This window comes from Cetorhinus maximus, chromosome 12, assembly GCF_964194155.1.
Source record: "Cetorhinus maximus chromosome 12, sCetMax3.hap1.1, whole genome shotgun sequence".
Taxonomy (NCBI): Eukaryota; Metazoa; Chordata; class Chondrichthyes; order Lamniformes; family Cetorhinidae; genus Cetorhinus; species Cetorhinus maximus.
The window spans coordinates 106,760,025-106,787,298 of record NC_135890.1 but is presented as its reverse complement, the minus strand read 5'-3'; the positions used below and the strand labels follow the sequence as shown (position 1 = coordinate 106,787,298).

At 41.7% G+C, this 27,274-nt stretch overlaps 1 protein-coding gene across 1 annotated transcript in view; it reads left to right on the top strand.

Moving 5' to 3' along the window:
• Positions 1-7,512: 7,512 nt before the first annotated feature.
• Positions 7,513-27,274, top strand: part of pxmp2 (peroxisomal membrane protein 2) — a 49,125-nt gene continuing 29,363 nt past the window's right edge. The window contains exons 1-2 of the mRNA XM_078554303.1: positions 7,513-7,677; positions 26,919-27,032. Coding sequence (XP_078410429.1) covers positions 7,571-7,677; positions 26,919-27,032 — 221 coding nt within the window. The 5' untranslated portion in view covers positions 7,513-7,570. The remainder of the gene's footprint in view (positions 7,678-26,918; positions 27,033-27,274) is intronic.

Genomic DNA, 27,274 nt, shown 5'->3' with positions numbered 1-27,274 from the left:
TGAATCTTGATAATGACGAACAGTGAATTTGCAATACAAGAACATGCCACTTGATTCAATTGGTTCATGTTATTACTTAAACTCTACACAAGCCACCTGTCATTCTAAATATGTCTTGCCACACTGCCCTCATATCTCTTTATTTCCTTATTCCTCACGCAGATTGACCTCTGAACCCAAGTCTGTCCACAGGGAACATCCACATATGCAACTCCAGCACTTTCACTTCTTGCTCAGTTAAAAGGTGGATATTGTTACAAATATTAGGTTTTATAAGACTATTATGTCTTGGTATTGTCTTTAATTTAGGATAAAATGAAGGGGGTCCTGTGACCTGTCCTGAAGTCTGCCAAACAACAGGCCTGGGTGATATGGCTGTTAAAGATTAAAGGGAGATCTGGGTTGTTTTTCTGGAAGATGTTCATGCTTGGAGATAATGGCAGCAGCATCTGTGCTTACAGTGGTTAGATTGTTAGTCTCTAACATCCCAGGAAGTTGTTGAGAATATCAGGTTGTAAATGGTTATACTTTAAACTATCCAGTATCTGTAAAGATAAAAGAGAGTTGGGATCTAAAGAATAGCTAATCAGCATTTCTACCTGGATGCAAGGCCCATGTAATTCATATTGCTATGGAGATGGGTTTTGAGAGGGGAGGGTTTTCTAAGATATTCCTGGAAACTCAGACACAAGCAGTCAGCCGGGATCCAGGAGACAGTGAGAAGCTAGAGGCTGAAAATCTCTAGGGTTCATTGCACGTGAGTGTGAGCTTGCATTTGGATTGAAAAGACCAAATTTGTGAAGATTTGAAATGAGACTGGAAGATTTACCTAGCTTGTGCTAGAACGAGAATCGTCAGGAAAAACCCTGGCCGTGAAAGACAGTTCTGGGTTTAAAAGTTACCAGGCTGGGAAAGGAAAAGAATGGAAGTAAACCCTTGGGAGCAAAGAATCATTTTGGATTGGTTCCAGGAAAATCAAATGACTACTTAAGGGACAGTGTAGAGTATATCTGTAAAGTGAGTTTTGCGGTTGTGTTAAATATAAAAGTTCTGCAGCTTAAAGTATAAGATGCCTTCAAAAATAGTGTTTAGTCAATAGTGTTTTTAGTCTGTGACAGTAAAAGTCTTCAAACATGACATCTTGGGTCATCCTTTTAGCTATCAATTGGAAATTTGAATTTCTTTTTTAAAGTTATTGATCTGTAAGGAGATTGTAACAATATGTTAATCAGATTGGTCACAAAAGCTAAGAAATCAATTATAAAACACTGGATGTTCTTATAATCCTTTAGTTGCTAGAACATTTCTTCCTAGTCTTTTATGGAAATTTTTTTTACAAATTTCCTGTCTTTTGTAGAAATATTGCTAGTATATAACTAGACTTATAGTTGAAGTATCAATAGGTGATGCCATAGAATCATAATGGCACATGAGGCCATTAAGCCCATCAAGACCTTGCCAGCTCTCTAATTTAATTTCCCATGTATTATTCCCATGTAAAATAGAATGGGGAGACCATTAAGCTCCTGTAGAAGCCAATGCGTCATACTCCCTTTCTCTTTTCCCATAATCCTGTAAGCTTTCTCCTTTAAGCACTTACCCAATACCCTTTTGCAAGATACTTTTAAATCTGTTTTACCACCATTTCAAGCATTACATTCCAGATTATAACTTGCTGAGTAAAAAAAAAATCTTATTATGTAGGAATTAATGAAGAGGGAACCTATATTGTGCGTGGAAGGAAAGTTTGTATGATCAGTCATTTGATACGAGTGATTTTTAAAGAAAATATTCAATTGTTATTCTTCTTCAGATTCCTTCCTCTTGCAAAGGTTGAATTCAGTGTTGTGCCAATCGTTTTTACTGTAAGCAACAGCATTTTCGTGACTAAGTTTCATTGCTAACTATAGGATGATGTTCAGTAAGGTCCCAAACTTTCCTGAGCTGACTGGTCAACGCACATCTTGCTGGCGTGCACTTTCAGAGCCATTGTCCTCTTGCTAGGATCATCTGCCTCTTCCATTAGATTTCATGCACTAAGAGAAGTGATGTCCCCTACCTACACCAGATGAAGCTGATGACACCCTCACTTATGTTAGCTTGTCAGCCAAGACAAGCTACCAGGATATGCTTGTTGGTGTGAATTACGAGCTATTTAGAGACATAGGTGAGAGCTGAGGACACTGAGGGATACCAATGAGCAGTGGTGTAGTGGGAAATTTTGAGGTACAGGAGCTCTAAGAAAATGTGATGGCCATATCATTTCTAATTCTAATATTATGTTATTTTCCTATGTATTAATCATTTGAGTCCCCAAATGTCAGTAAAACTGTGCTTTTTAAGTGAAAAATATCAGTGCCAGTAGGCATTTTACTTCGAGCCATATGGTATTTTGAATCATTAGTCTTTAGCATAGCTAGAATTTCATTATGCAACACTTTAATTATTTAATTCAAGCCTATTAAAGACATCAAGCTCTTTCTCCAGTCAATTTGAACCAGTCCAGATCTCAAAGAACCATTAGCTAAATTAATGGCTGTCATAGTACCTCTCCAATTTTCTACAGCATTCGAGGTTAAATGTCATCAGGTCCAACAACCTGATTAATCTTCAGTGCTTCAAAACAAGCTAAGGCCATTTATGCATGTACATTTAAGGAGTCACTATTTAAAGCATTTGTACCTACCACTGTATCATCTTTAATAGTGAAAGTGAATACAAAATATATATTTAGTATTTCAGCCATATCCTACTCCTAAATCCTAACCACCGTGCTAAATCTTTCAAAGGACTATGTGGCCTTTCTGGCCTCTATCAGAACTTATAAAGCTTTACCGTGGGAATGCCACCTAATCAGTTGTTTTTTCAGTTGTAATTTTGCCATTGTTTTATATTTTGTGAAATACTTATTTTTGAGACTACCTCCCTATGTACCTTCATTAAGACATTTAGATTTCTGTCTAGCGTATACTCTCCTATTTATGAAAAGGACCGAACAAAATTCTACTGACTATATATTTAAATAACTTTATTTTTCTTCACTATTACTTATTTCCATCAACCAGCACATCCCAATCTCCATTTCTGAAACCTTTCTTTATACCTGAAAATTGAGCACATTCTTACTGCAGGTACCAAGTTGTCCACAGCAGTAATTTTCACAATGAATTGAAATCTGATGATACGATGACTATTGGTATGAATTGAGGGGTTGTTAGGACATGGAATGTTCCCACCAGAAACAGTGGCAGGAATAGAAGCGATCATACATTTCATATCTGAAATAAAAATAAGAGTATGGGGAATAGGACAACATGGATAGTTCTTTCTGAGAGCTGTGCAGTTACAATGATGAGCCGAGTGGCTTCCCTCTGTGCTATGAAATTCTACAGTTCCCACATGGAAATCGGGTATGATCTTAGGAGTACTGCTACTGATTAGATCCATTAGTTCCCAACAAGTTGAATCAGGAAGAAATTCTTGTCTGTGCCCACAACTATCTTTTCCCTGCCATCCTATCTATTGAATAAGCAAACACATCCTAATTTCTGACCAGTTATCATTGTTTCGAAATACATAATCTTTTTGTTTTAGGTATTGTGGGTATGCTTCAAATAGGATAAATGAAGTGATTGACAGAACTTCTGGAGTCTAAAGAAACCTCTATATTCCTAGAGAATTTGGCTTTACATGACCCAAGTCTTGATCCTTATAAAATATTCATCAGGTTGGGAAGCCTAAAGAGGTTGCAGCCCTGGTGCTGAGATTCTATACTAGAGGCCATTGCCTGATTTTCTCCAGCCTGTGAAGGAGCGGGCCCGTTTCCTGGATACAAATGGGTCACACAGACACAGCAGTCAATCCCAGGTCTCGCAGCCAGCCTCTCCGCCCCAGGGTCCTGGGCCTCCGTTCCTCTGCAGGCTCTGGTTTGAAGTGCTGGTGCGCCCCAACAGCACCACACCACTGGATGGTACTGACCAATCAGAAGGAATCGTATGGGTCATCAAAGCTCAGTCTGGTAATGAGTATCCTGGTGGCAGATTTGTTCAATTGTGCAGTTCTAGATAGCGGGTGTATGTCCATGGTATGTGGAATGGACTGGCTAAAACGCTACATGGATTCCTCAAGGAAGGAAGCCCGAAGTAAAATCAGAGAATTTGACAGTTCTACTTGTTTCAGGGTCAGTCATACGTTGAAATCACTAAAGAATAGTAATTCCACGTAAAATACCAGAACTAAATCACTTTATTAGTACTGATGTGGTATCGAGTGAAATACCTTTCTGTTAAATAGGCCTTAATCAAAAAGGCCCAAATGAAGTTGGACATGGAGAATGATAAAGTGATTGTTTTTGGGAAATCTGTAGACTTGCAATTTACACAGTCGGGACATTATTGTATTCTTTTAAGGCCTATCACCCACTCACTCACTCTCTCACACACTCACTTTGTGACTCCCTGTCTCTCATACTCCCCACACACTCACTCACTCAGTCACACAGACAGCAGCAAGTCTCTTCCTCCCTCCACACCCCCAACCCAACCTGGGGCTCTACTCTGCTACGTCTCACTCCTGGGCCTCACAACAAGATTCTCCTGAATCACACACAGCCTCTCCTCTCCAGGGTCCTGGACTTCCACTCCCCTGCAATCTGCTCCCTGGGACAAAAACAGAATTACCTGGAAAAACTCAGCAGGTCCGGCAGCATTGGTGGAGAAGAAAAGAGTCGACGTTTCGAGTCCACATGACCCTTCAACAGAACTGAGTATAGTTAGGAGAGGGGTGAAATATAAGCTGGTTTAAGATGGGGGGCGGGGGGAGAGAAGTTGAGGGTGGGGTGGTTGTAGGGCCAAGCAAGCAGTGATAGGAGCAGATAATCAAAAGATGTCACAGACAAAAGGATCAAAGAGGTGTTGAAGGTGGTGATATTATCTAAGAAAATGTGCTAATTAAGAATGGATGGCAGGACACTCAAGGTACAGCTCTAGTGGGGCTGGGGTGGAAAGACTGACAAGGTAATGAGTACCGCAGTCGCAGATTCGTTCAGTTGTGCAGTTCTAGATTGTGGCTATACGTCCAAGGTATGTGAACTGGACTGACTAAAATGCTACATGGATTCCTTAGTGTCTCACTGCCTGGCCTCGCAGCTAGCCTCTACTCCCAGGGCCCCAGGCCTTGCAGCCAGCCTCTCCTCCTACGGGCCCCAAACCTCTGCTTCCCAGCAATCTGCTCCCTGGTCCCTGGTTTGAGGTGCTGGAACGCCGTTCCAGCAGCACTACACCACTGCCAATGAGCCGTACCCATATTGCAGCTGGCAATGCTCAGAAATAATAGAAAATCCCCATATAAGTCTGATTATTAATAGTCTGTCAGTATATAATGAGTATTGGCTATATACAAACTGCTCAGAGATAGCAGGGGATTATTTTTTAAATGAAGTTTTTAATCGTGCCTTGATATGGCAATTGGTGATTGCTGGACTGACCCTACCCCAAAGGGAAACTTGGTCAAGCTATCACAATGATTTGCAATTTGTATTTACCATGAGAATGTATGTGTACTGAAGTCAGAAGTAAAGATTCCACTACCACTTAGAGATTTTAAATATTACATTAAAACACTTATCAACAAAAGAAAATAAAACTTAAACACAGAAGATTACAGTTACATTTAGTCTTACAACATTTCCCAAAAGATTTCTATTTAGCTGGACTGACAAATAAATACCCTTTTCGGGGCAATATTCTCTATAGATTCTTAATCTATAAAAAATCCAGTAATATTATGGCAAGACACCCACTGTTGCTATAGGGGATGTATGTCACAGGCTTCTCTCTCTCTCTCTCACTCGTGTTATGGCACAGCAGATGGTAAATGCTGAGCTGCTCAAATCTCAGAGGGAAACTTGAAGCAACTGCCACAACTGTTTTGCAATTGCAATTTGTATTTTTATTTTGAGATGTGTGCCTTGAATTCACTAGTAATAAGTCCACCAAGTCTTAGAGGTTTTTTTATAAAACTAAATTAAATATTTATTGATAAAAATGTTTTAAGCACATACAGAGGCCTACAAATTGCTACTATGATAATTCCTAGCTCCCCTAATTAATCTGATTCCCAATTACATCTCCATTAAGGCAACAGTAAAAACAAAATAGATTTTAAAAGACCCAGGCAAAGGAGACAATACTCTGGACAAGGATATTCACAGTGAATTCTCTTAGCTTCGGTTCCTACAGACAGCAATTTGTACATAGAGGCTAGAGGCTTTTCACACTTGTTGGATCTTAGAATGCGTTCTTTCCTTATACATAACCTCATCTCCTTTATGCATGTTTCTCCCTTTTTAATGTAAATCCCATTGTTTCAATATGTCTTTGGACTTTACCTTTCTAATAATAAAAATCTTTCATGGCACCAATTTTATCAGTAAGTTTTGGGAAACATAAACACACTGTTTGGCTTCTTCAGGTTAAGTGTAATATTCACCCTCTCTTTGAAATTTGTGACTACTCTGGTTTACCTCAAAATGCAAATTTTCCTTTTACACCTCATATTCTAAAACTTTAACCATGTTTACTTATTTAGCATTTCAAACCTAGCTTATCTTTTAATACATAAAAGCCTTCAGACCAGCTGTCTTTAATTTAATTAAGTCCCACACACATACTATCCAGACCCCACCATTCCTACTTTACAATAAATCCCAATAACTTTATAAAAATTATTATATTTTCATGACACTCGACAATGGGAATCCAAGGCTTGTAACAAAACTTTGCTTTCAGGAACAAACAAACACTTCTCTGGGGTGGCTAGAGGCTGATTACTTCACTGGTCTACCTTCGCACAGTCCACTCTTCAAAATCACATGGCCACACATCCCATACATCCCATACAGCTTTCAATCTTCCATTAATTTTTTTTTCTCTTTCATCTTTAAACACATTGTTCTTAACTTTCTTTGGAAGTTACCTTTCTCAGAATCTAAAAGTCTTTCATGTTGTCTTTATGGCCATTAGTTTCAGGAAAAATAAACTTAATAACTTAGCTTTATTCATTTATGATTTTTGCCAGTTGTAAAACTTAGTTTTTTTTCTTCGAAATTCAACAGCTAAAAATTCAATTCCTCACTCATCTCCTAATGCAAATTCCTAGTCATGTTGTATTTAACTGTATGTTATATTGTTCATTCCTACTTCAAAATGCCTGCTTTTACCCTAACCCTTTGATGATTGAAACCTTGCAGTCTGACTGTCTTCAGTTTAATTAGTCACACATACAAGCATACACACAACCCCACAAGCCTGCTTCACAGTATCCCACAGTAATATTGGAAAAAATGATATTTTTCTTTACAATCGGCATACATACCGGGGATTTTTTTGACAAAGTAATTTGGATGTTTACATGGATCTTAATGGTCAACAAAACGGCGCTGGATTCCAAGGATTTCTGCTGGCACGCAAGTGCGGTTATTTACGGTAGCTGCCCAGCAGTTTGTGTCAGTTTAGTCCAAGAAGGCGGAAGCAGTGTGAGTGCAAGATTGTAGAAGCTGGGCTTCGATTGAATGATGTCGGGATATTCCACACCCGATCGGCCTTTCCACCGAATCCTGCTGCATCAGTACATGTTCCTCCTAAAGAAGTACCCAATACTGACCAAGTCAATCACTAGGTAAGCATATTTCAGCCCGATTTTCATACGGAAGAGCTGTAAGATGCCAGCAACTGCGAGTTTGAACTGAGGTTTATATTTATTTGTACGTGACAATTTTATTACATTCCGAATTGGCAAAATATTCTCAAAACGACCTGACAGGCACATTTTCCCCACTGGGCGTTTTATTAGCTCAAGAAGATGGCGAATTATAATTATTTGGTGGCATCAAAGTAGCGAATGTGAAAGAAAAATGAGCTGCAAACATTATAACACCAGAGTTAGGGGAAGAAAAGGTCAACAGCTTTGGTAAAAAACAATGCGAATGGATGGTGGGAGTCTGTTATATTCGCAACATGCCTCGCATCTAAGTTCCGAGGCTGGCCTGAACTACACAAATACACAGGACTAAAAAAGAACACTGATGGATTTCGCCAAAGTTCTAAAAATATCATCCTACACAACTCTTAACTGCTTGCTTTGTAAAACAAATCTAGCACCCTTTTGAATTTGTTGACACTAGCACTATGGTCTCCCTGTTTAGTCTGTTCTACACACTCGCCACCTTTGTGTGTTTCCCTTTCCGAGATTGTGTCTGGGACTGCTGGATGCAGTTTGTAGTTAAGTCAAATGGTTTATTCGGGTTTAGTTTTTACCTACCCCTGAAAATTATAAAACCTCGCCCGAAGTCTCCTTGAATCACCTTTTCGCCCTTGTAAACATTCTGAGCTTCCTTTGTCTCTGTAGCTTCAATGTCTAATCTCCTCTCTTAGTACCCTCTCCAAACTCTGAGAAGTCCACAGTGTTCTCCAACATAATTCGTCGACTAGCCACATACACGAATTTTAGGTGAAAATGTCTCGCGTCCCTTCATTGTTTGGGCTTGTTATCTGTAGCAGGCCCGGAGCATTTCTTTTTTGATTAACGAAGCTGATCGCGGTGATTGCGCCCTCTCCGTACAATCTGTGTTCCCACAGAACTGAGGTTCAATATTTTCACTCACTTTACAGACCACTGAGCAACACAGCTAGCATTTATATAGTGTCTTCTACACAAGGAAACGCCCCCAAGTACTTCTCAAGAGCAATCAGACAAAAATTGGCACCGAATCAAAGGAGAAAACATGGCCAGAGGCAGATTGTTTGGGGAGTACTGGAGGAGAAAGAGGTGTAAGAGGAGAATTCCTGAACTGGGAAAGCAGGTCTGGAAGCATTTGTAAAGAGAGAAACAAAGTTCACGTTTCAGGTTGATGGCTTTTTGTCAGAAATGAGAACCAGAAAGTTAATGGCCTGAAACACTGAAGGCAGGATTTTCCCCTTGTCGGGCGTGGTGGGCGGGTCTGGGAGCGGCCGCAAAACCGACAGCTGCCCACAATTAAGGCCCGCCCCTGCACTGGCCCGGAAGGGCCAGTGGGGGCCGGCTCCAATGGTGAGCCGGCGGCTGGTTTAAAAACAGCCCTAGAAAGGCTGCCAGGGAAGGACTTCTGTCTGCCATTCTAATGATGGACTCGAGTGTGACAAATGCCAGGTGGGAGGGCAGGTCGGGTGGACACACAGCCTCCCGCTTTTCTGATGAGTGCCTCGCTGTCCCCGTGGAGGAGGTGGCTGCCAGGAGGTACACCCTTGTCCCCAGAGATGGGAGGAGGAGGCCACCGCACCTCACCAAGTGGGCATGGGAGGAGGTGGCAGCCCAGGCATACCATATTGGCATGGGTCAGTGTTAAGGTCTGGCTGTCCCCCCTTGGACCTTGGGGATGCTACAGTCTGAGTGCCAACTGTCAATGATGCCGGAGCTGGCCAAGGGGTGAGCCCTGGCTGCTTGGACTGAGTACCTTGTGGCTCGAGGGCCACGACTCGGATGTGCCCTGGGAGGCGTTCCTCAGCTGGGGTTGGCCAGGCTGCAATGGCACTGCAGGTAGAGAGTGGACTAATCAATGTTCCTCTGTCCTTTCCAGGAGAAGACAAGCCGTAACCTATCAGCGAGGTAACATACAGGCGGAGGCCCATCCAACCTGCTGCTGCTCTCCCGGTTCGAGCTGGACGTCCTCGAGCTCAAGAGCCTGCACGCTTCCTGTGCAACTGGGTGTGGTGAGGCGGGGGTGCCAGACAAAGATAAGAGAGCAGTGCACAGAGGTGAGAGTTTTGGAGTGTGGAACCATTCTAGTGTAGCCTCTTCACTGATGTGAGCCTCGAACCTGGAGTCCCCATTGATCATTGAAAGACGATAGTACCGTGATGCAGATCTCCATTGTCCCACCAGCGTGCTTGGCATGCACAGTGACAATGTGATGACTTTAACTAATGACATGCCCTTCTTCTCCCTTTTAGGTTCGCCTGCAGGTGTCCGACCTGCAGACCCCGAAGGGCCACTCCTGACACTTGAGGACCATTGGGTGTCATTTTCACCTGCGCCACACCCGCTCTCTGAAGCAAACACCAGCGCATATACCAGCATCTCAGTGGGCATTATATCGGCAGCTGGTATTTTGGTGCACATTGGTGAGGACACTTCGCTTGAGGTGCAGGTGGAGGCAGAGAGTGCCCAGGGCGACAGCAGTCAGAGGACTGCTGGGGACCAGGATGATGCTCAGTCAAAGGCTGATGATGAGCCTCTGGAGTTGTCCATTAGGCAGCAGATGCTGGATGTCCAGCAAGATGTGTGGGAAGATCTGGTGGAGATCCATGAGGGTCTGCATGCCATGGTCTCTGTGATGGAGGAGTCCATGCGGAGTGTGAGCACTGTGTCGACCGTCATGGATGAGCGCACTGCCTCCTCCATTGAGAGAGTGGCGACTCTCATGGAGAGGCAGCTCCAGGGACAGAACGAGCAGTTCCTGGGGTTGCGCTGGGACCTGCAAACCCTCACAAAGTCACTGATCTCAGGTGGTCAGTGTCAGTGTGGGAGATGGATGAGGCACCCAGTAACACAGCTAGGTGCCCGTCCATCAGTGGTACACAGGAAGGTCCAGAGTAACCTCACCTTGGCGCACGAACTGCCTATCGTCTCTGCAGGCTCCACTCAGGGCGCTCTCGATGATGGCAGCAGCTCTTCCGCCAATGACCATGGCATTTGATGAGCCTGGGGTAACTAGGGAAATGCCAGCTGTGGCACTGGCTGCTCCCTCCCAGGCAGGGCCAGCACTGGCTCCATTGGTCAGAGGATGACCGCTAAGTCCATCAAGGCCAACAAGACAGCACAGTCAGCAGGCTGTCTCCAAAGCCGGTGCCAGCGAGGAGGGAGCACCTAGACGTAGCACTTGCAAACGTAAGTTAAAGGCACCATGAGCACGAGAGGGACAGGTCACGGGTGATTTTATGTTAATTTCTGTTTACTTTATCTATACTGGTCTGGGATTGAAGATCAGAAATGTTTATGTAAATAGTTTTGAACTGTCACAAGGAGATAAATTTTGTTTTTGTCGTCATGGTCTGTATATGCTTCACCTTTTTATTTTATTGGTGCAGGGTACACCAGTAATTAATGTTGGGCGTAAGTGGCTCTGAACTTTATTGCACAGGCACTGAGTGTTCTTTGTGTTCAAATGATAGGGTCATTTCAGACATCCAGGATGGAGAAGGCAGCCCTGGCATGCATTTGAAGCTGATCTTTGGTAGCCTAGCTGAAGGAATGTTGGATCAAGGCATCCCTGCTGACCCTGCCTACCTGCAGGTTACCAAGGTCTGGCTCCACACCCTCAGCATGCTCCTCATCATCCTCATCTTTGGACTCACTACTGGGCTCATCATCTGTAGCCTGTGCAGCTGTGTCAAGATCCCCTTCCTCCAGAAGGTCTCCCCTTGCCAGTGCCAGATTGTGGAGAGTGCAGCATGCAACCATGATCAGTGACACCCGCTCTGGGGGGTATTGTAGTGCTTCCCACGAACGTTGAGAAGACCTATGGCTCTCTCTACCATCGCCCTTGTGGAGGCATGATTCATATTGTAAGGCTCCTCTGCCTCTGTTCTTGGGTGACGGAGAGGCGTCATGAGTCACCTCTTCAACGGATAGCCCTTGTTGCCCAGCAACCATCCATCCAGTCAGGCTGGAGCACTGAAGAGTCTTGGCACCTGGGAGTGTCTCAGGAGGTCCATGTCATGTGAGTTGCCAGGGTACCTAGCACGGACTTGCTGAATCTGCATCCTGTGTGTTATGACACAGCAGTTTGCAAAGGCTGAGTTATTTAAAATCCAGAGTGGAACTTTAAACAACTGTCATAACCTATATTTTCAATTGGTATGTTTTGAGATGCAGCTCTAAATTCAGGAATAAGACCACCAGTTCTCGAGAGGTTTTATATAAAACTAGATGAAACATTTATTAATTTACAACAAATTAAATACATACACATGGCTCCAAATTACTACTGTCATAATTTGTAACAAATTCCCAAATTAATTTCCATTAAGGCAACAATAACCAACAGTCTTAACCAGACACCAGGCAAAGCATTTTCACCTTACAAATTCAAAATGAGATTCCTTTCAATTTGGTTCCTTTTGCGGACAGTTGTAGGCTTACAGGCTTAGATCTTACATGCCTCTGACCTGTACACACAAAACTCCTTTCTGTTATACCCAGCCTTCCCCTTTGAATGTAAATTTTTCATTGTATCACCAGGCCCTTTGAACCCCTTTCATACTACCAATGACCAATGTTATTAGTAACATAAACGTTGCTTGGTGTCTCCTAGCTGGGTGCAAGATTTCACTCCCACTCTTGAATGCTCTATTCAACAAAATGCAAATGTACCCTCTACCTCTGTTTACATCTCAAAACTACTGTACATAAAAGCACCCAGACTAGCTAGCTTTAATCCAATTAATACACACAGAGACTGAGCCTCTATTTAAAAAAAATAATTTCCAATAACATTATATACATTAATATCTCTTCCTGACAGTGTGGTCACACACTATCTGCACGTACATGGAGTGGGATCCTTTCCTGTTGACGAAGGCACCCAGCTGACCTGCTGGTGCCTTGATGACCACATGTGTGCAGTCAATGGCACCCTGGATGCAGGGGAACCCAGCAATCGCTGCAAAGCCTCTGGCTTGTTCAGCCTGGATGGCCTTGTGCATATGGTAAAGAATAAAGGTCAGTACCTGCCTGAACATAGCTTCTGTCACCAGGCTGACTCAACTGTGGACGGCTGATTGGGAGACTCCACCAAGATCCCCCACTGAGCCCTGGAAAGAGCCGGATGCATAGAAGTTGAGGGCCATGTGACCTTCAAAGCCACTGGCATGGGGTGTCCACCCACACAGTCGGAGCTGATTTCAGGCCCAATCATCTGTCAAATGGAGGCCAAGGTCTCCCTTGAGAGGTGGAGCCTCCTTCGGCATTGCAACACGGACATATTGAGGTAGCTGCATCCCCGCCTGTAAACTCTGGCAGCAGGATAGTGGTGTCTTCTGTGGTCCCTTCCACCTTGGACTTCCTGCTGGCCCTGTGCCCCTTGTGCTTGCGCCTCTCCTCCCACAGGTCCCTCCCCTGGAAGCTGCATTGGGAAACCTGGCCTCCTCTCCCTTCTGCTACCCTTCCTCCTCAGAGGAGGTGCCTCCAGCAGAGACCACAATTGCCATTACCAGGGTCGGGGAAGGCTTTCTGATACCTGGAAGGATCCACATGGTCTGAATCCTCGGGGGGCCTGACAGACAGCAATGAGTCCTGAAATGAGCCTGGAAATGCTAAGAATGAAGCCCCGAACAGAGATGAAGCTGCCAAGTACCAATAAGCAACCAGCTGCAAACTATGTCCAAAACTGCTCACTACACACACTGGCAATGCTGCTGGCCCTTTTCACCCGCCCATGGGTGAGATTTGTGAAAATGTCGGCCTGCCACCTGCCTGTTTTGCCTACGTGACGAGCAGAAAAATTGCACGGGCAAGGTAAAATCACAGTCAGTTGGACTGTTAAGGGCCTTAAGTGGCCTGTTAATTAATGGTGAGCACCTGTTGAGCAAAATATCACGCGAATGCATGATGACGTCGGGCGCTTGCCTGACGTCATCGCGCGCTATTTTACACCTGATCAGGATGGGTGTGTGGCCACTCGCGGGACGAAAAATTCTGCCCTAAGTCTGTCTCTCTCTTCACAGGCTGTGAGCCCTGCTGAATATTCCATAATTTTTTGTTCTCAGTTCAGATTTTCAGTATCTGCAGTATTTTTCCAGTTGACACTGCAAGGTCTTCCTGACTAACATTTGGAGATGTTATCAGCAGTTGGTAAAGCTGAGTTATTTAAAAATCCCAGAGAAAAGCTTTAAACAACTGTCATAACCTATATCTTTAAGTAGTATGTTTGAGATGCAGCTCTAAATTCAGGAATCAGACCACCAGTTCTCAAGGGGTTTTATATCAAACTACATGAGACATTTATTAATTTACACAAGTTAAATATATACACATGGCTCCAAGTTACTACTATCATAACTTTTAACAAATTCCCAAACTAATCTCCATTAAGGCAGCAGCAACCCATAGACTTCAAGCAGACACCAGGCAAAGCATTTTCACCTTACAAATTCAAAATGAGGTTCCTTTCACTTTGGTTCCTTTGCAGACACAGTGGTAGGCTTACAGGCTTTGATCTTACATTGCCTCTGCTGTGCACACATTGAATGTAAATTCTCATTGTATCACCAGCCCCTTTGAACTCCACCTCTTCTAACAATAAAACCCCTTTCATAGTACCAATTTTATTAGTAATATAAACAATGCTTGGTCTCTGCTAGCTAGGTGCCAGATTTCACTCCCCCTCTTGAATGCTCTATTCAACAAAATGCAAATACCCTCTACCTCTCTTACATCTCAAAACTAGTATACATCAAAGCATTCAGACTAGCTGGCTTTAATCCAATTAAGATACACAGACTAACCCTCTATTTAAAAAAAAAAATTCCAATAATGTTATATGCATTAATAGCTTCATGACACCCCCCTCCCTATCAAAAAATGAACCGTCATAATTCTAAAAGATGGCTTCATTTGTAATAACCCATCTCACACTATCTCCTATACTTATTATGCTATTACATCACCAGATGCACGCATTAACCTAGCAATATATGTATACAAGTCCTTGGTATCAACAGAAATCACTCCAGTTCAGTGTCTAGGCTTTTTAAAAAAATGTCCCATTTTGCTTTATGCTTCAAACTCTTGATAACGCATCTGCGAGCAGATTTTCTCTTCCTGCAGTATGTATAATCCGTTGATTAAATGGTTGTAATAATAGACTCCATCTGAAAAGCCTTGCATTTTTTCTCGAAATCTGTCCAAAAACTTCAAAAGATTACGGTCTGTATAAACAATTGTTTCTGATGAATTGTTTGCAACATAAATTTCAAAATGCTGCAATGCACAACCAAACTCAAAGCCTCTTTTTCGATCGTTGAATATCTTCTCTGTTGTACATTCAGCTTCCATGAAAAATATCCTTCAGCTTCCGTGAAAAATACCCTAGCCGTTTTTCAATTCCAGTGTCATCTTCTTGTGACAGTACAGCCCCAATGCCTATATCACTTGCGTCAACGGCCAACTTGAATTGCTTGGCATAATTGGGTACTGCCAAAACTGGTGTCGTAGTTAATACAGTTTTCAAACTATCAAATACCTTCTGACACTCCAATGTCCATTGAAACTTCTTGTTCTTTTTTAAATAGTTCAGTCAGTGGAGCAACCACTTGGCTAAAATTTGGTACAAATTTCTGGTAAAACCCACTCATGTCCAGAAATCTCAAAATTTCTCATTTTGTTGTAGGCACTGGGAAATCCACGATAGCCTTGACTTTCACATCTCTCGGAGCCACCTTACCATGTCCAATGGTACAGCCTAGATACGTAACTTACACTTTTGCAAATTCACTTTTTAGCCAAGTTCATCACCAAATTAGCTTCTGTAGCCGAGTAAATAATTCTTCCAGATGCATCGCGTCTGACTGAAAACAATTAGATCATCAGTGTAAACCACACAATTACTTAGCCTGCAATGACTTTGTTTGTCTTTGAAATGTCGCAGGTACATTCTTCATACCATATGGCAAAACTTTAAACTGATAAAGTCCACTTGGCATTACAAAAGCTGATATCTCCTTTCTCTTTCTGACAACGGTACCTGCCAATATCCTTTTAGCAAGTCAATCTTTGTGATAAATTTCAATTGTCCTACTTTCTCAATGCAATTTTCCAATCATGGTATGGGATATGAATCGGCTTTTGTCACCGCATTCACCTTTCGATAGTCCACACAGTCTGTGTTCCATTTGGTTTCGGTACCAGTACAATAGGCAAACTCCAATTACTGCAGCTAGACTCAATGACATCATTTTGAAGTATGAAATCAATTTCTTTTTGTACTTGTGATAACTTTGCCGGATTTAATCTATAAGGATGTTGCCTTATTGAAGATGACATTTCTATACATACATTGTGTAAAGGTAAATGCGCCTTTCCCAACTTATTTCCATGAATAGGTTTGTGTGACTGCAATAGCTTTTCCAAATCACTTTGACACTTGCTTGGAAGGTAACTCAGTATTTCATTTAAATTTTCAAGTACCCTCTCATTATCCAATTTGGTTGGAAAAAATCCATTTCAGAGTCCTCCACTTCTTTCTCATCATCTGCCATCACTAATACCTCTTTTTGTTCCTCCTCCCTGTCAAAGTACTTTTTAAGCACATTTACATGACATGCCCTCTGCTTATTTCTTCTATCTGAAGTTTTTATTAAATAATTTACTTCACTCGATTTCTTTTAAATCCTGTAAGGCCCACTAAATCTTGCATTTAATGAATCACCTAATACTGGTAACAAAGTTAGTACTTTCTCCCCAGAAACAAAACTGCAATTTTTAGTTTTCTTATCTGCTTTCACTTTCATCATTTGCTGTGATGTCTTTAAATGTTCCCTGGCCAACTCACATGCTCTGTTCAATCTTTCCCTGAAATTTGATATGTAATCCAGGAGAATTTTGACCCACCAATTTCTCATGAATCAATTTCAGTGGTCCCCTTGCCTCATGAGCATAAACTAGTTCAAAAGGGCTAAAATCAGTCGATGCATTAGGAGCATCTCTAATAGCAAATAACAAAAATTGAATTCCTGTATCTCAATCCTGTGCATAATCCTGACAGAATGCTCTTATCATAGTTTTTAAAGTTTGATGCCATCTTTCCAGAGCTCCTTCTGACTCTGGATGATGAGCTGTTGACTTAAACTGTTTTATCCCCAAACTGTTCATTGCTTCCTTAAACAGCAATGGCATGAAATTTGATCCTTGATCTGATTGTATTTCCTTAGGTAAACCATAGCTTGTAAAAAATTTAATTAACCCCTCCACAATCTTAGTTGTAATATTTCTTAAAGGTATCACTTCAGGAAACCTGGTAGACACATCCATTATTGTCAATAAATACTGATTTCCACTTTTAGCGTTAGGGAGGGGTCCTCCACAATCAATTATGACTCTGGTAAAAGGTTCTTCAAATGCTGGTATTGGGATTAAAGTGGCTGGTTTAATCATTGCTTGTGGTTTTCCTGTTATTTGACACGTATAGCAGGTTCTATAGGATTTGACTACATCCCTATGCAATCCTGGCCAAAAAAAAACCTCTATCTTTTCCTGTGTTTTCCTAATTCCTAAATGTCCCCGCATTGGAATTTCACGAGCAATCCTCGGAATCTCATTTCTATACCCTAATGGGATAACAATCTGATGCATCTCCCTCGAGATCTTTCATTTGCTGAGACATGATCTGACCACCAATTTTTCATTAAAATACCTTCTTGAAGATAATAACATACTGGAATACATTTGCTTCTGTTTCTGAATAAGTTTTCTGATATAACTGTTTTAATTGCAAATCATTTTTGTGTAACTCCCCTAACCTCTTTGGGTTAAACATTTCAGCTGAACTGTCCTGTATTCCTTCCTCATGAACAATGTTATCAAATACAGTGCCAGCTAATTGGATTTCAACACCCTCTTCTTGCCTTTGAACTGCCTGCTTATCTTGTTCTTCCCGATGAGCCTTTGATCTCGTTACGACACAATCAGGAAACAATCCAGGATGTTCCTTCTGTAACACCTCTGTTGAAAACACTTCTACAGGCTGCTCAACTACCATAAGCATCACTCACATTTGCGATCCAGCTGTATCATTACTCAGAATAAACTGAACCCCTGCAATCAGCAATTTTTCCACCACTCCAATTATAACTGCATGTGTCTTCAATTTACCTTCCACAACGGAATAGATTTAGCATCTGCATGAATCCCATTTATTATTACCTGCTCCTGCAATACTCCCTTTGAACAACAAATATTACTACCCCATAACATTAAGGATTGACTGGCCCCGTGTTTCTTAAAATTTTAACATCTTTACCTACTCCACCTTGTACACATTGAAAGACTTTCCCTTCACACACAAAGTCTTTAAGCATTTCTGCAACCTGCTCCTCAGAATTCTCTTGCGTAAACTGTGAACACATTCCCACTTCTTCACCTTTCATTGATTCTCCCTGTTTCACTTGTGCACAAACCACTGGTTTCTCCTCTGCCTGAACCTCAAAACGCACTGAACTTTTACTTCCAGAGCTTTTCTGTACCCCAACAATTCAAACAGATGTTTTCCTGCAATCTCCAACACACTGACTTTGTATGCACCACTTTATTACAATGAAAACACCTCAATTTTTGAATGTCACTTCGGCCTTCAGCACCTTCCTTTTTATTCTGAGAAAAAGCTTCCTGGGAACATTCAGCTACACCTTCCCTTCCCTGACTACCTACCTTCCTTTCACCTTCCCACTTTTTACCCTTTTCCAATTTGAAAGGGTGACGGAAAAACGGTTTAGCTCTATGAACTAACTCATAATCATCAGCTATCTATCTCTGCTGCTTGTCTTACACAATCAACCCTCTGTTCCTCCACATGAGTTCTTACTACCGAAGGGATTGAATCTTTAAATTCTTCCAAAGAATAACTTCCCTAAGAGCTGCATATGTTGTTTCTATTTTTAATGCCCATATCCACTGGTCAAAATTACTTTGTTTTACACTTTCAAATTCAATATAAGTTTGCCCAGGCTGTTTTCTCATATTCTTAAATTTCTGCCTGTATGCTTAAGGAACCAACTCATATGCACTCAAAATAGCCTTTTTCACCACATCATGATTCACCGACGTTTCTTCTGATAGCGAAGTTTATACCTCATGCGCCCTACCTAACCACTTAGACTATAATAATAATGTCCAGTTTTCCTGAGGCCATTTCATCTGTTTAGCTAGCTTCACAGATGAAATGAAGAATGCTTCAATATCTTTTTCCTCAAACTTTGGAAGAGCTTGTACAAATGTACAATTTGTACAAATTAAACATCTCCCCACTGGGTTCTACTCTGGAGATAAGTTGTTCCTCACCTGCTGGCATCTCTTTTTTGACTGCCAATATTTTCAGTTGGAAGTCTCTCTCACTCTCTTTCTCTTTCCTCCTTTTCTATCTTCACAATTTCTAATTCTCTTTAAAAGTAATTTCTCTGTCCTTTGCTTCTAATTCAAGTTTTTTCAGTTCCTTTGCTTGTTCAAATTCAAACTTCTTCATTTGTAACTGAAGTCTCACTACCTCCAGCTGTGACTCACTATTGTCAGGTTTTACTTCCAACTGTATATGCTGTGCTATACTCTTAATTATATCTGATTTCCTAGCACCCTCAGGTAACCTCAATTTTAACTTATCTGCCAACTATGTTAACTTACTTTTGATTATTTTCTCCAACCCAATCAGAGTTATCTCTTCTACTCCCAGACAAGTCTTAGCAATTTCCAAAGCCATTTTGCAGCCTACCACTTCTAAAATACCTCACCAACTCCTGAATTCAAAGTGCTGCTTGTACTTGTAACCTTAAGATTCATCAATTCCAAATCAATCAAGGAATTAGAAATATCTTTATCCCGCTAGAGCCCCCAATTGTTATGACACAACAGTTGGTAGAGCTGAGTTATTTAAAAATTCCGGAGGGAATCTTTTAACTATAACTATAGATATATCTATAAACTATATCCTTCAGTGGTACGTTTCAGATGCAGCTCTAAATTCAGGAATCAGACCACCAGTTCTCGAGAGGTTTTATATCAAACTACATGAGACATTTATTAATTTACACAAGTTAAATATATACACATGGTTACAAATTGCATAGCTTTTAACAAATTCCCAAACTAATCTCCATTAAGGCAACAGCAACCCATAGACTTCAAGCAGACACCAGGCAAAGCATTTTCACCTTACAAATTCAAAATGAGGTTCCTTTCACTTTGGTTCCTTTGCACACACGGTGGTAGGCTTACAGGCCTTGATCTTACATCGCCTCTGCCCTCCACACAAAACTGCTATCTGTTATACCTAGCACATCTTACTGAATGTAAATTCCCATTGTATCACGAGCCCCTTTGAACTCCACCCCTTCTAACATTAAAACCCCTTTCATAGTACCAATTTTATTAATAATATAAATATTGCTTGGTCTCTGCTGGCTAGGTGCCAGATTTCACTCCCCTTCTTTAATGCTCTATTCAACAAGCATAGACCTCTACATTCTACCTCTCTTACATCTCAAAACTAGTATATATCAAAGCACCCAGAGTAGCTGGCTTTAATCCAATTAAGACACACCCACAGACTAACCCTCTATTTTTTAAAACATAATTTCCAATAATGTTATGTATGTTAATGGCTTTGAAGATGGTACACTCTCCAATCCCAATCCTAAAATGACCACCAGGCTTCCTTTTAACCGGTTTTATTCAAGCATATGCAAGGGAACCGAAATCATTCCTAAGAATGAAGACCCAGCTCCCAGGTTGATTACATTTAATTACTTTTGTACTTTTTCTTATCATTATACATTTGAATACATCCAATCGGTAACCGACACACCGGTCCCATGCTAACTCTATCCTGTTGAGTACATAAACATGTGATTTTGCTAACCAATTATTTTAAAGGATGTATACATAATTATATTATCCAATCAAAATTAAAACACGTACGCAAAGACCTTGCTTCTCACAACTCAAGACTGTTTGTGTTTCATCAAATCCCCCTCTTTGCCCCTTGTTTGTCTTCCCATATCTAAGCTAAAACCATCTGCCCCTTCCCTATGTGAGAGGGGAGTACACTTAATCTAATTTATGTCATACTTTTGTCTCCAGTCTGACTCTCAAGGCTGTTCAATGTTCATCTGGTAGCAGCCATGTCTGCCTGGAGATTTTAAGGGTTTTTCAGTAAATTCTTACTGTATTCTCTTTTAGCATTTTTAATTTCCCCCAACAGCTTCATGACAGAGATGAGTACCAAATTTGGGAGACCTCTCCCACAGACTAGACCAGTAACAGCCTGACATATTCATATGCAGAGAATCATACTTTTCAGCTGACATCCCAGGCTCTTCCACTGTCTCCCATCCACCATCAGAGGTGGGGGCACAGTACACAGTATAGTCAGGAAGGAGTAGCCCAAGGAGTTCCTAACTTTGACTCCAGAGCCCATGAAATCTCAAACATTGGCAAAGAAACCCCCTGCTGTGTACTGCCCTCTCTCAGCTTATGAATCAGTTCTCCATGTTGAGCACCAGTTGGAAGGAACATTGAGATTGGCAAAGGCATAGAATGCACTCTGGATGGGGATTTGGATGCCCATCACCAACAGTGACATAGTTAACCGAGCTGGCTGAAAGATGTGGCTGCCAGACTGAGCCTCCAGCAGATGGTGAATGAACCAACATGAGGAAGAAAACCTACTTGACCTCATCTTCATCAATCTATGCAGATGCACCTGCCAGTAACAGTATTGGTAGGAGTGACCACCGCACAGAGTTTGTTGAGAAGAAATTCTGTCTTCACACTGAGGACATCCACTGTTATGTTATGTGGTACCACCACTATCAGAACAGATTGAGTAGCTCAAAAGTGGGCATCCATGAGGTGCTGCAGGCCACCACAATCTTTAACCATTTGTCTCAGCCTCGTTCTACTATTATCATCAAGCCAAGGAAACAACTCTGGTCCAATAATGAGTGTGGATGAGCATGCCTGGAGCAGCGCCAGGATTTCCTGAGAATGATGTGTCAACCTGATGAAGGTACGGCACATGACCACATGTATGCTAAATAGTGGAGGCAGCATGCAATCAAAGGGTCAAAAATTTTTTAGTCCTGCTACATACATTTGGTTAGGAACGGTGGTAGACAATTCAACAACTATTAACAAGATGAAACTCCATGAACATCACCATCCTCACTTATGGCAGAGCCCAGCATGAGTGCAAAAGACAAGGCTGAAACATTTACAACAATCTTCAGCGTTGTACAATATGCTGAGTGGATGATCCATCTTGTCCTGCTCTCGAGGTTCCCACTGTCACAGATCACTCTATACGATCAAGGACTATTCAGTTACAGTAAAGGCAATGGCTCAGACAACATCTGGCTGAAGCACTGAAGACTTGTGTTCCAGAACTAGCCCGACATCTAGCCAAGCTGTTCCCTTGTGTTAGCTTTCTCGCCACCTGCTGCTGACCAGGTCTGGTAGCCATGTTCTTCAGAACTCGGCCATCTTGGTCAATGGTGGTTTCACGCTGTTCCGGCTACAAAGCTAGCATCTACCTACATGTCCTGTCCATAAAAAAACAGGACAAATCCAAACTGGACAGTTACTGCCCCATCAGTCTACTTTCAAACGTCAGCAAAGTGATGGAAGGGTATGTTGACAATGTTATGAAGCTGCACTTACTCACCGAAAAGCTGCTCAATGATGTTCAGGTTGGGTTCCGTCAGGACCGCCAGGTTGAAGAACTTATAACAGCCTTGGTCCAAATGTGGACAAAAGAGCTGAATTCCAAAGATGAGGTGAGAATGACCACCCTGGACATCAAAGCAGCATTTGACTGAGTGTGCCAACAAGGAGCTCTAGTAAAATTGAAGTCAGTGGGAATCAGGAGGAAAACTCTCATCTGGTTGGAGTTATACCTAGCACAAAGGGAGATGTTTGTCGCTGTTGGAGGCCAATCATCTCAGCCCCAGTACAACACTGCAGGAGTTCCTCAGGGTAATGTCTTCGGTCTAACCATCTTCAGCTGCTTAATCAATGACCTTCCTTCATAAGAAGTGGAGATCTTCATTGATTATGTTTTTATTCGTTCGTAGGATGTGGGTGTTGCTTGCTAGGCCACCATTTATTGCCCATCCAGAATTGCCCTTGAAAAGGCTGCATATGGACCAGACTGCCTTAGTATCTGAGGAGTTGCAAATGATGCTGAACATTGCGCAGTCATTGGCGAACATCCCTGCTTCTGATCTTTTGATGGAGGGAAGGTCATTGATGAAATAGCTGAAGATGGTTGGGTTTGGACACTACCCTGAGGAATTCCTGCAGTGATGTCCTGGAACTGAGATGATTGACCTCCAACAACCACAACTATCTTGCTTTGTGCCAGGTATGACTCCAAACAGTGGAGAGTTTTCCCCCTGATTCCCATTGACTTCAGTTTTGCTAGGGCTCCTTGATGCCACACTTGGTCAAATGCTTCCTTGGTGTTGAGGACAGTCACTCCCATCTCACCTCTGGAGTTCAGCTCTTTTTTCCATGTTTGAACTAAGGCTGTATTGAGGTCAGGAGCTGAGCTGGGATCCAAACTGAGTGTCAGTGAATAGGTTTTTGCTGAGTAAATACCGCATGATAGCACTGTTGACGACACTTTCCATCATTTTGATGATGATTGCGAGTAGACTGATGGGGCTGGGTTGGATTTGTCCTGCTTCTTGTGGACAGGACATACCTGGGCAATTTTCCACATTGCCAGGTAGATGCCAGTGTTGTAGCTGTACTGGAACAGCTTGCCTAGTGGTGCAGCTAGTTCTGGATTGCACCGTGTTCAGTACCATTTGCAACTCCTCAGATGTTGAAGCGCTCTTTGCCCACACACAGCAAGACCTGGATAATAATCAGGTGGCTGGCAAGTGGTTAGTAACATTTGCATCATACAAGTGCCAGGCATCTCCAACAATAGAGTTCAACCACCTCCCTTTGAGGTTCATTGGCATTACCATTGTGAAATCTCCCACCATCAAGATTCTGGAGATTCACTGTTGTCCAGAAATTTAATTGGACCAGCCATATAAATATTGTGGCTACAAGAGCAGGTCAGAGGCTGGGTATTCTGCAGCAAGTGACTCACCTCTTGATTCCCCAAAGTCTTTCCAGAAGACACAAGTTAGGAGTGTGATGGAATATGCTTCAATTGCCTGGATGAATGCAGTTCTAACAACACCTAAGAAGCTTGACACCAACTAGGATAAAGCAACCAGTTTTATTGGCACCCTATCCACAACCCTACAACCTTCATTCCCTTGACTAATTCCTTTACCAAGACAGTCCTTCAAAATGCACCACCAACTAACCAAGGCTTCTACAGCAGCACCTCCTAAACCTGTGACCTCTAATGCCTAGAAGGACAAGAATAGCAGGCACATGGGAACCCTACCACTCCAATTTCTCCTCCAAGTTACACAACACCCTGACTTGGAAATATATTGCTGTTCCTTGATTGTTACTGGGTCAAAATATTGGAACTTCTTCCCTCATCGCACAATGGCAGTATGTTTGCCACATGAAGTGCAGTGGTTCAAGAAGGTAGTTCAAAACCACCTCCAGAAAGGTAATTAAGGATGAGCAATAAATTCTGGCATGCCAGCAATGGCCACATCTGTGAATGAATTTTAAAAAAATCTAATTTCTGTGTAGTGACTCCTGCTGGAAATCATGAATTTACATTTTCATGCCTAGACTCACACATAAAGACTAGTTACTTGGTTGTGGTGCTACCATCTATGGAACTTTACCTAGCAAGAAGAGTGGCTTCAGGAGAGAAGCTAGGAAAAGGGTGAAAATCAGGGAAGAAATTATTAGCAAATTTGAATTATTAGATTCAATGATTTGCTGTTATTATTACCATAGTATTCATCCTGGTAGCTATCAGCAAGAATTTATCAGTAAGATTTTCCAGAGATTAGGTTGGGATCATTTCTATTTGAAGCATATGTGTTCTTTGAGATTGTACTAAGACTGCACAAACTACATTCCATAGCAGCGGAATCCCTGACGGAGAAAGAGGTTGATCACCATTGAAATCACACAATTTTATTATTAACTTAAACTCCAGAACACAGAGGTCACTATCGCAATAATTAATAATTAACCCACAGAGTCACTGACAAAGTTTGCAGAAATAAAGCAAAGCTGAAGTTATCAATATCTACAATATGCAGAAAGCAGGGCTCGTAGCTTTGTTTACTGTCAGGGTCCCTCTATTTACTGACTTCTAAGGTTATCACCTCTATGAACTATCATAATCACCAAAGGTCTATGCTGGAATCCTGTACTTTTTCTTGTTTTTTTTTTTCTTTGAGTATTCTTTGAGGACATAATTATAGGGAATAGAGGACTTTTCCATTTTTGGCCCTGTTGTCAACATCAGGCATTCCCAGATCAGGTGCAGAACAGATTAGATGAAGCGTGAAGCTGTTGCCCCATCAAGCTCTTTCAGGTCAAGTACAGCATCTCTCCACTGGCTGGAAGGAGAGTGGGTATTTATTTGTAGTACACCAGAAAACCAACCCCTTTACAATCTAACCAGTCCACTTATTATTTATTAATAAACACGTCACATCCACTACTGTTAGTACCATTAACTTGCATTTATATAGCACCTTTCACTCCCCCAGGCCATCCCAAAATGATTTACAGTCAGTGAAGTACTTGGAGTGCACTTACTGTTGCAGTGTAAGAACCACAGCAGCCAATTTGTACACAAGGTCTCAGAAACTGCAATGAGATAATGACCAGATAATGTTTCAGTGATGTATATTGAGGTATACATAACTCTTAGGATACCAGGGAGAACCCACTCACCTTTCTTCAAATAGTGCCTTGGGACCTTTTACATCCATCTGAGAGGGCAGATGTCTCATATTATCAAAGGAGGTACCTCCAACCAGCAGCGCTCCCTCAGTACTGTACTGAAGTATCAGCCAACATTTTGTGCTCAAGACTGAAGTGCAACTTGAATCCACAGCCTCTGGCTCAGAGGTGATAGACTCAAAGTGATATCTTAAACTAAGAGAAACAGTGAAAGTGTAGATGGGAATAGAAACTCGCAAGGAGACGTTGATAGATTAAGTGAGTGGGAAAAAAAACTGGCAGATGGATCAATGTTGAAAAATGTGAGATCATCCATTTTGGACCAAGATCAGAGTATTTTTTTAAATGGTATGAAGCTAGGAACTTTGGATCAGAAGAGAGATTTTGAAATCCAAGTATAGAAATAGTTAAAAGCTGGTGGACAAAGTTAATTAAACAGGTTAATGAAATGTTGATCGTTGTGTCAGGAGGCTTGGAATATAAAGGAGAAGATATATTACAATTATACCGATCTCTAATGAGACTCCCATCTGAAGTGTTGTGTTCAGTTCTGGGCACCACACCTCAGGAAGGATGTATACCTTGGAGGTAGTGCAGCACGTATTCAACAGAATGATACAGTGGCTGAAATGGTTACATTTTGAGGACTGGTCGCATAGCCCATACTTGTATTCCATTGAACCTAGAAGTTCAAAGGTGATCCAAGTGAGGCATTTAGATAGTATTTCCTCGGGTTGGGGAGTCTAGAACGGGGAAAGGAGTTTGAGGCACAGGCTTAAAATTAGAGCTAAGTTGTTTAGGGTGATTCAGGAATGCATTTCTCCAAACAAAGCATAGTAGAAATCTGGAACACTGTTGCCGCAAAAGTTTGTCAAAGCAATTGTCAACTGACAATTTCAAGACTGAGATTGATACATTTTTGTTAGGCAAGGTATTAAGGATTAAGGAACCAAGGTGGGCTAATGGAGTTAAGATATAGATCAACCAGAATCTAATTGAATGACAGTACAGACTTGAGGGGCTAAATGGTTTACTCTTTTTCCTATGCAATAGTAAAATCATAATGCCTGATATGTATATTCCAATACAATTGCTATATCTCCACTTCAATAAGTAGAAAAGAGGAATTGAATAGAAATTAAAAATTAATGCTTGGCTCTATGAGTGTATTCTTCCACTGCTTTCCAGTTTAGTTTCCCTCGCTTCTATAATGCTAGAAAGGGGATTTGGCTTCGGAATTAATATGTTCATTTATTTTATTTTTTTCCTCACAGTGGCATTCTCTCAGGACTTGGAAATGTTTTGTCTCAAATTATGGAGCAGCGAGGTAAGGGCTCAAATACAAAGAGTCTCACCTTTGATGGCCCGGTCAGATTTGGAGTATTTGGGTAAGAAGACTTTGGTTTACCAATGGTGTTTTGTTTTCAACTCTGTATTTAAGTATAGTATTTGAGTTTTACTTTTACATTTTCTCTTCTGTAAAATTTTATTGCGGTTGTTATTTGGACACAACACTCAGATATTACATTCATAGTATGCAGAATACTAAGCATAGTATACACAGTAGTTTACAGCACTGGCTGGAATGGTAGATAATTCTGGAGACCAATTTCAGGTAGTGCTAGTGCCC